The sequence below is a fragment of the Centruroides sculpturatus genome, unplaced genomic scaffold, assembly GCF_000671375.1.
Source record: "Centruroides sculpturatus isolate CEXI.00-Female unplaced genomic scaffold, Cexi_2.0 scaffold964, whole genome shotgun sequence".
In the NCBI taxonomy this organism is placed as follows: Eukaryota; Metazoa; Arthropoda; class Arachnida; order Scorpiones; family Buthidae; genus Centruroides; species Centruroides sculpturatus.
In genome coordinates, this window is record NW_019385230.1 from 19,306 (window position 1) to 29,927 (window position 10,622).

The 10,622-nt window shown below is 33.2% G+C and overlaps 1 protein-coding gene across 1 annotated transcript; it reads left to right on the forward strand.

The window, feature by feature from the left end:
- The first annotated feature begins 2,727 nt into the window (after positions 1–2,727).
- Positions 2,728–3,887, forward strand: LOC111636473. The gene is made up of 2 exons (XM_023381731.1): positions 2,728–2,921; positions 3,249–3,887. Exons 1-2 carry the CDS (start codon positions 2,852–2,854, stop codon positions 3,854–3,856), a joined length of 678 nt encoding a protein of 225 aa, XP_023237499.1. The 5' UTR covers positions 2,728–2,851; the 3' UTR covers positions 3,857–3,887.
- Positions 3,888–10,622: the final 6,735 nt, after the last annotated feature.

A 10,622-nucleotide genomic window follows, 5' to 3' on the forward strand; every position in this document is an offset into this window, starting at 1 on the left:
TATTTAGATTTTTACAGCTATGGTGAGAAACGTTTAAAATCTACAACAGCCCTGTCGCGTCCTTTCAGATATACTAATGATGCGACAAAAGAGGTATTTGAATTGACCGGTATCGGCACCCTGGGGATTTGGCAGTGCGTGCATGCACGCTCTGCAACCGTCTTCGATTCCATTCATTAGCCACTCGTAGGGAGCTATTTGACTAAGTGCATTGTTTTAAGATTTAAAAAGTAAAGAATATTTTATATTTTTATGTACGTTTCTTTGCAAAGCTATATTTAATTATAATTTTCTTTAAAAGTATATTCGTATAATTGAAGAATATTTTGTATGTACCGGTACATCCACCACATATTTTATTTCACCGAGTAAGTTTTTATTATTTTATTTTTAATTGTAGCCCTTATATCGTGACTAGCGATTCGGAATGTAATTGTGATATTAAAATTGCATTTAGAGAAGTCCACGGTTTTTACTGGCTTATGGAATAAACGATACGAATGGACCCTAGACCATCACTGACGCGCGATTGACCGATTGCCCTGGATGTCGGCTTCTTACAGAAACACAGCTTCCCTATCATCAAATGTCACGGAACGCCCCTGCTCATCAGGGTTTTGTTTGTCCCCAATTCCCTAATCGCTTAATTATTTAACTACTTCTTATCTAAAAATAAGTCGAAACCAGTTACTTTGTACTCGAATATTTGTAGTCTCGGGAAAACAGTGGAAAGACAAACTTTTACGACAACGGATATATAAATCGTAAATGCAAGGAAAATAAATTCTAGAGCTTTTTCTGTATCATCTCTCTCATTCATTAAACTTAGTTGTAAATGAGACTGTCGATGTAACGGTTAATTTTTTAACATTATACAAGAATTGTACACGATTTTTTCTACATCCTCTTACAGATGGGATATACGAAATCGTAATATCACTGGTTTAACTTTGAAATCCATGAGTAATATAAAATCGGAGAGCGGAATAAAAATATTAAATATTTTAATGGATTTTTTAACTCCTGTCAACTATACAGAACTATCTTAAAAACATACCAGTAAACTCCTATTGGTAAGTTATAAATGTACTCGTGATTCACGTAATCGGGCGAGGGAGGCCAAATATCTAGCAGGCAGGCGGTTAACAGTTCAGAACCGGTCCTGGATAGAATTGGATGCGGTATACGTGTAGCACCCACCCGAGGTCGTAGGCTTCCACCGGCTAAACCGGGTGAGGTTGGTATTTTGTAAAGCGCGTGCGCGAATCTGGCTTTTTGGATGCTGACGATACAGCGCTTCCACTTTGCCACTAATATTCGAATACACAATAGCAATCTTATCTTTTTTCTCACGTGTAGTATAGAAATTTGTAATAAGATACATAATACGGTTATAAGAAAATACAGTATTGTGCGATTATTTTCATAAAATTAAAATTAATACGTATTTATTTGTTGTTGTTGTCGAAACCGTGTTGTATTTATGTATTGTATACTGGCACAATGACGTGACTTTTCTTCAACACTAGGCAAGTTTCAATCTTTATTCAGCTAGCTGAATAAAGATTGAAACTTGCCTAGTGTTGAAGAAAAGTCACTTCATTGTGCCAGTATACAATACAACGTATTTATTTTTTAGAAAATGCAAGGAAAGCGGCGCATCCACCGCTTCCAATGACAGCACGCCACTGATTGCAACTTTGTTATATCTGCTTCCATCACAGTGGTAGGTTAACGCCTTAACTGTCTCAACCATTTGAATAATTTGTATTGCCAATCATATTTCATATTATATTTATGTTTTTCATTTATATTTTTCTGACAAAATAATCTACTATCAAGGGAAATTCAGATTAGAATCTAATATAGGCCTATCCTCAAACTTTAATGGCAGTAAACGCATCTTGGTAATCCAGATTAGAGTCTGAGTTCACTAATCTGGACCAGATTCCGACATTTTTCTGGAATATTTTGATTTTTATGGGCATGTTAATCTGGATACAGTGGGTTCATTTCTCATTACTAGTCAAGTCCCAATTCAGACTGTTAGCTGTAAAGGCAGAAACCATTCTGAATATGATTACAAAGTCTCTTTTAGTTTCCAAAGAGCGGAAAAACTCAAACAGCTAGAAAAAACAGAGAGAGAGACTTAATCACGAGTCCTTGAATCACGAATAATTCAGATCAACATGCTCATAAAAATCAAAACATTCCAGGAAACTGTCGGAATTTCATATTCCTCATACATGCTGGCCAAATCTAATCGAGTAAGGCTCGTCTGTCCTAAACTAAATTGTATAGGCTAGGTAGTCTTTTAAAAGCGATTGGTTCTTCTTTTATCAAATCATTTACATTTTTATGTATTTTATCAATTTAAATTAAAGTAAATAAATTTGTATTGTTGATGTGCCTGTAATAGATAATTTTATTGTAACTTCATAAATAATGGTAGAATTAAAATTAAAAGTCTAAATTTCTCGTGTTTTGTTTTATTATTGCTAAGTACAGCATTAAGTTTTGCAACAAACATGTGTTAGTTCTCATTAAACATATCAAGTGTAAATTATGAACAATTTATTATCTTAGATATATTCGAAAAATTTACAGGGTGTGTGTTTGTCTAACAATAATATCTATTGATACCTGTATTTACAATAAGAAAAAATATATGTCAATTCACATAATTTATCACAAATTATCAGCAAATGATAATATAATATGAAATCTGCAGGTAATGTCAAGGTATCTAAATTAGGAACATTTTTTAAATTTACATTGGATGACTGTTAGTAAACACATAATATCTTTAAATATAGAAAATATTAATAACTGAATTTAAAAAGAAGAAAAAATGTTTAATGTAATAATATTATCACGTTTTATCTTCATTTTTATACTTCTTTCTTGTGGAAATTGTAACCGTAAGTAAAAAGTTAATTTTTTTACCAATCAATGTATCTATAATACGTTGTATAAATATACCTTAATTAAGAGAATTTGTTTCACATAAAAGAAATATAATGTCTAAATAAAATATTAAAATTTTATTTTTAATTTCAAGCTATTTATACATATTATTTGATGGCGTATAAAACATTTTCAGACACTATTTTTCGGTTAAAAGTGTGTCTTATACGCCAGTAAATACGATAATTTCTTTTATTATGCTTGATATATCATTCAAACAATAGATAAAAGTATAATTTTTTAAAAAAATTTCTAAAATAAGTTTTATTTTCTTCTATTAGATGAAGTGGAAGGAAATTCCTGTGACGAATTTGTCGATAAAGTGATAGAATCTGCAATACTGGCTTATAAGCATAAAATAGATCCACTACAACCTAAAAATTTAACATTTGAATTTGAGAAGAAGGTTTTATTTATTACCTATCGAGGAGAAGCAAAACTATCAGATACTGTCATCTATGGCCTTTCTACAATCCATCGTGAAGGAGACTGTGAACTTTTTGCTAAAGACGGTGTTCTGAAATTTGCTGTTACTTTAGGAATGGGAGTATTAGAATTTGAATCAAAAGCTAAAATAACATTTATGAAACTTGGCCCAAAAGTCACTTTGACAGGAGAAATTGGATTTGCATTAGTTCATTTTGAGTTTAGCTTTGATAAAAATTCCGGAAAATTGCCTTCGGTTGATAAAGTAGAAATATATGATATTAAAGGTTCAAAAGTAAAGGTTAAGGGTTTAGGACCACTAAATTACGCTGCAGATAGAATCGCTGCATCTGCAATCAAGTTGTTTAGTGGCCGAATCAGAAAGAAAATGGAGGAGAAATTGCGTGAAATATTAGATGATGAAATTAAAAATCATAAATTTCCAACAGAAGAAGAAGACTAATGTTGAAGTATACAAATAAATTTTGTTTTTAATCTCGTCAAATTAAAATTTGTCTGTTTTATTTAAGTAATATTTTCTAGTTAATTGAAATAGGAATTAAAACTTTTTCCCAAAATTATTTAAAATTTCACAAATATTATTAGATCTTTTCCAAATACTAACGAATAGAGAAAGTTTAATTATAAACAATAGTAATATTTGCTAATAATAAATAAATTACTGGAAATTAATATTAATCACTTTTAAATAATCTTGATACTGATTGAATATATTTATAATTTGAAAAAGTTGAAATTATGGTCGACTTCAAGTGTATTTGTGGTGCTCTTGAGAGAAATGGGAAGAAATTGATTTTATAAAACAAATTATTGTAATTGAATTTATAATTTATAATTATGGAAAAAATAATGATTTATTATTAGTTTAATTAATGTAAGAATCTAAAACTGTTAATTTGTGATACTTGAAAGTACCAAATGTACTTTCAAGGTGCAGTTTATTTGGTACTTTCGGGTACCAAGTAAGAAATGTATAAAGTGATTCGCGAATATTATTAATTAATTAAGGCGATTAAATTTAAAATTACACTCCTGTATTCATCAAGATTTACGGCTAACTTTACACTTAACACAGTAAACAGGACACATTTTACTTAGTCATAGTTCGGTCACTTCGGGATTCAGTATTTCTATAGGAACAATTTTTGCAGCAAATTGGTATTTGCAAATCGGCCAATTATCTCACTTTCTTCAATGTACTTAATACCATTTTTTTTTCAATACTAATCACAAGAGATTATTTAATCTTTCTTGAATCATTGTGAATTCCGATTGCACGCCATAGTGTCATGCAATCCCGCATATTCCATTTCCGTTTCGGGTTTGTTTCTTTTTAACATATCTTGGAGAGCGAAATTGGTGAATCCCATGGATCTAGAGCTACAAGAATGTAATTTTTCTGTCAGTGGAACTTTAAATTGAGAATAAACAAGGATGAAAGTTTAGTATTTGTTTCTGGTTTAACGAAATACGGTGGTACCTCAGGATACGAATGCCCCAGCATACGAAATTTTCAGGATACGACATGAAATTCAAACATATTTTTGCTCCACGATACGAACAAAAACTCACCATACGACGTTACATTAGTTCGTAGCGCCATTTTTTATTCACTTCTGTTCATCGGTCTCAGTCCGCGTGTTTACTTCGTCGTGGAAGGATCTTACTCGATAAAGGAAATCTTGAGGTATTATCAGAAAGTGATTGATTTTATTGAAAAGGAACAACCCGAAAATGTTCACACTGGCCGTATTGCTGCTCGGAGTAATGACATTTGTCTAAGTCATTTTAAAAAATAGGCAAAGCCAAATCTCTTTGGATAGATATTTTATCAAGCGACCTCTATCCAGTGAAAGTGCTGGTGGAAGTGAAGGAAAGAAAGCAAAAAGCAGTGAATAAAAATTTAAAATATATACCTATAAAACAACACTAATTTTTTATCTTTTCTAAGTTATTTTTACGTTATTGTTACATTTTGTTATGTAAGTTAAGTTTTAGTATCATTTTCCTTTTCCCTCTCTTCCGCCACCAGTTTACACCTCCACCGTCGTCTATCCTCAAAGGTAAAGCGCAAATAAAACTACATTTTTTTCATCAATTATTATTCTATTATGATTATTTATACACTTACAACTACAAAACGCATTTTGAAGTGTTTTCCTTACTATAGTTATTTTTTTAATGTACTACTTAGCTTTAATTTGAGTGTGTTTTTCGTGTTGGAACGAATTATTTGGTTTTAAATGTAATCGTATGGGAAAAAATGATTCATCTTATGACATTTTCATGATACGATTTCAGTTTCGGAACGGATTAATTTCGTATCCTGGGGTACTGTACCACTGTACAGGAAAAGTTGCCATTTTAATTATGAAGAATACTGGTTAAAATAAAAACAAAATAATTTAGTAAGTTTATCGTTTCTATATTATTTTTGAAAATTTAATTTCTTATATTTTAATGCGTCCACATATTNAAGTTTAAAATATCGTAAAACCGTTTGAGAAGCGAAGCAGTTCTTGACGAACCACGCATTTTGCTTATTAATGTTTTTTTTTTTTTTCAATACTTTTATAGAGTTTCCATTTTGTTTTATAGCGGCATGTTAATGAAAAATGTCCTGTTATAATATTTCGGGGTAGACGGTACTTAAATTAGAAATGCCGTGTGTGTGTTATGCCAAAAATGTATATACGAATTTTCAGTCTACGCTGCTATATAAAGAAATTTACATAAGATTTTAGTACTTAGACGTGACGAGTAGAGTAAGATTTGATAGAAATAGTGAAAGAATGAAGTCGACGGTAATAATATTTGCATGATTTGGCCACGAAAATGAAAAAAATAAATATATTTGTGTGGAATAGAAGAACCAGTTTAGTGTTTTTATTGTCGTTAAATTAAGCAATTGTTATCATTGTTACGATATACATTGTCGTTTGCATTGTTGAAGGTTAAATGACGATTTTTACAATAAAAATGAGGATTTTAGGGGGTTGGAAAGGGGTTACATTGTTGTCGACCAAAAAAATTGGTTGACAAGTGCAAGAAGCGTGTATGTGTAAAAAAAAAAAGAAACGTCGGACTAGAACACAGTCCGGTGCATCGTTTGTGTTTGTGTTATTTCTATTTTTGGTTTATTTGTGGTCGAAGGGGTTCTTCCAACGGGACGTCCCAGTGGGCCCAGGGCCGCCGATAAAGCGAAAATCCCAAAGGGGGCCCGTAGGGCGGCTCAAGAACGGGATATGCCCCGGAGAGCGGCCCTGCTACCAAAGGGGCCTGCAGGGCGGAACCGGAATCCGTATCTTAAATCCGGATGTAATCGACCAACTGCGGGTTCAGCGCAGGGCGCCGGATCCGCCCAACGAGCAGGCAGTTGTCCCTGGAAACCCCTCCCGCCGAGCAAAGTGGCTCGGATGTCCTGTTGCATTATAGATTTAAGCAACAAGCATAAACTTTTCATTGTTGCATTATAGATTATAAACAACAAACATAAACTTTTCCATTGTTGACGTTCTGCTTTTATTAAAAATTCTGCACGTTTACAGCTGGTGTTTTACAGCTCTAAACAATTTATTTACGAAGCAGCTTCTCAAATTTTAAAACTTTTCTTTCAAGTCCGTCCGGAACGTTTTACTTCTACGAATTTCTTAAAAGTGTATTTATGAGTCGTCTTAGATTTCCTTTTTCCGAAATTACATTTCGTCGTTATTTCGCAAATTCAAATTTCTAGTAATATTTAAAAACTCGTTTTGAAACTGAGTTTTCAATCCATAATTTTTTTATTTCAACAAAATTTCCTCTAGCCCTGAACACTGGTGTCGCTTTCTTCTTTGCTCTTCTTTCACTTATCGTATTTGCACGTCGTCGACGAAATGCCGGGTGTCATCGGGCTGCGATTTGAAAAGATTGTAAACTTATAAATGCCCACTGTCGCCGTCTGTCCGGCAGTCTTACATTAATCTCGAGAACGAACATAGATAGACGAAAGACGAGATCAGATATGAAAACCCCGAGGGAAGGAAGCCCCGATTAAATATACAGGAACTTCCGATGCAAACCGCAAGTCACGTTATTTCAGTTAAAAATTTTTCCCCGAAAGATGTTAGATAGGTGACCGGCACGACTCCATTGTTAGAGGAAAAGTATGATGTACAGGGACAAGCTTCTGCTAATTTATACTAATATTATAAAGAGGTAAAGTTTGTAAGTTTGGATGTAGGAGGTAATCTCGGAAACTACTCATCCGATTTCAAAAATTCTTTCACCAATATTTAGAATGGACGTTCAGGCTGTATATTATTCCGTTAAGCATTCATATAAATTGAAAGATATCATCTAGGTAAGCGTTATATTTTTGGTGTACGCAGTGCATGCGTCCGAACTTGTGATATATAAATTTGCATGTCCTGACTGATTCATCATCGCCCGGAGCAAACCGCTGAACCTAAAGATGTGAAATTTGGTACACAGTTAGGGTACGTCGTGAAAATGCACAGTAAGAAGGGATTTTTCGAAATTTATCCGCGGGAGGAGTGGGAAAGGTTTAACGCTTGACCTGAAGAACGTCTTCTACTGTACTATTTTAGATGCGATTTTTTGTTTTTATAGTAACGACTAATGCGGGTAACAGCTAGTTTCACATATTTTAATTAAGATTTATCATATTCGTTTTGTAAACCGCGCTTAAGTTATCGTGATGTGTTTATTTTTTATGTCCGGTCATTGAAAGCCCGCTATGGATCGAGTGTCAGTTTATATACAAAAGGTAAATTGTTTACAAACTGAGTCTTTGTCTATTTTCTGATAAATTTACACTTTTATTTTGTCAATTGTTCACAATAGCAGATGTCTTGTGTGTAAGCTTTAAGTCGGATGTGCGCAAGCTAATAAATTTTCTTGTTATCTGCTTTCTCTTCGATCAATTTTTAATTACATTATAATTAAACATAAAAAATACTTAAAACTGAAAAAAACGAAAGAAATGCGTTGTTTTTGAAGAAAAAGCTTCAAACTTTATATTCCATTGTCTCGCTTTTCTGCGAAATTTGACACTGATGAGTCATTGTGTTTACAGTTGGATGACCTTGAGAACAGCTGGTGTTGGATTTTTCAGGACATTCTCATAAAACTTACAGGAGGCTAATTGTTTATAGTAGGGTGAATACTAGCTGGCTGTATATTTTTAAATATTTTTTAATGTACAGTACAGTACAGTACAGTTCTGTATTTATTTTGTGCAAAATAAAGAAATAATTTTTAACAATGCAATAGCTACAGTTATTATTTTTAAAAAAAATTTGATAGGCTTAACATGGAGGGAAATCAACGCGAAGTAGGTTAATAGCGATATACTGATATACTAATTACATGGGATATATTAATATACTACACTAATAATGGATTTTTTCATACTTTTCGGTTATCCGACTTTTCAATTATCAGACCAACCCCAGTCCCCAATTGAGTCGGATAATCGATGCTCTACTGTATCTCTTTTGTCGCATCACTAGTATACCTCAAAGGACGCCACAGGGTTGTTGTACATTTTAAACGTTTCTCACCATAGATGTAAAAATCTACATATGTTAAACTTAATAATCATTTGTTTTCTAACTAATTCGTTTCAGGACCAGGGTCCACGGAAATTTCCAAAATTTACTTCTCGGTCACTCTCGTTGAACTGGAAAAATTTCTGTCTTTATTGCATTAATAATACGAAGAAATAAGTCTCCACTGTACTCGGCTAGAGATGATTCAGTTAAGCTTTTGTTTAAGTAAAATTTCGGCTCTCATCAGCAGTGGCGTGCCGTTATTAGAAGCGGTGGAAGCGCCGCTTCCCTTGTATTTTATAAATAATAAATACATTTTAATTTTAATCATATGAAAATAATCGCACAATATTTTATTATAACCGCATTACGTATTTTATTACAAATTTCTATACTACACGTGAAAAAAAAGATAAGATCGCAATTGTATATTCGAATATTAGTGGCGGAGTGGAACCATCGTATTGTCAGCATCCAAAAAGCAAGATTCGCGCATGCGCTTTACAGAGCACCAACCTCACCCGGTTTAGCCGGTGGAAGCCTAGGACCTCGGGTGGTTGCTACACATATAACACTTCCAATTCTATCTGGGACCGGTTCTCGGCCGTTAGCCGCCCGCCCGCTAGATAGTTGGCAGACTACGTGAATAACAAGTAGATTTATAACTTAACCCAACCGATAAGAATTTACTGGTATGTTTTTACGATAGTTCTGTATAGTTGACGGGAGTTAAAAAAATTCATTAAACTATTTGATATATTTATTCCTCTCTCCGATTTTATATTACTCACGGATTTCGATGTTAAACCAGTGATATTACGATTTCGTACGTCCCATCGTTAAGGGGATGTAGAAAAAAACGTGTACAATTCTTGTATAATGTTAAAAAATTAACCGTTACTTTGGTAGCATCATTTACAACTAAATTTAGTGAATGAGAGAGATGCGCCAGGTACAGAAAAAACTCTAGAATTTATTTTAAATTTACGATTTATATATCCGTTGTCGTAAAAATTTGTCTTTCTGCTTTTTTCCCGAGACTACAAATATTCGAGTACGAAGTAACCGGTTTCGACTTATTTCTACTTAAGAAGTAGTTAAATAATTAAGCGATTAGGGTAGTGGGGACGTAAACAAAACCCTGACAAAAGAACCGGAATATTACTTAAACAAAAGCTTAACTGAACCGATCTATAGCCGAGTACAGTGGGGACTGATTTCTTCGAAATACTGTATTAGATGTAATAAAGACAGAAATTTTTCCTGAAACGAATTAGTTAGAAAACAAATGACTATTAAGTTTAACATACATATTAGATTTTTACAGCTATGGTGAGAAACGTTTAAAATCTACAACAGCCCTTTCGCGTCCTTTGGGATATACTAGTGATGCGACAAAAGAGGTATTTGACATTGACCGGTATCGGCATCCTGGGGATTTGGCAGTCCGCGTGTATGCACGCTCCGCAACCGTCTTCGATTCCATCCGTTAGCCACTCGTAGGGAGCTATTTGACTAAGTGCATTGTTTTAAGATTTAAAAAGTAAAGAATATTTTATATTTTTATGTACGTTTCTTTACAAAGCTATATTTAATTATAATTTTCTTTAAAAGTATATTCATACAATTGAAGAATATTTTGTACCAGGTATGTAC

Excerpts from the sequence above, each read along its gene's own strand:
- LOC111636473 (XM_023381731.1), top strand. The coding sequence starts at position 2,852 with ATGTTTAATGTAATAATATTATCACGTTTTATCTTCATTTTTATACTT. Across the intron at positions 2,922-3,248 it reads TTCTTGTGGAAATTGTAACC|ATGAAGTGGAAGGAAATTCC; the intron begins GTAAGTAAAAAG and ends TTCTTCTATTAG.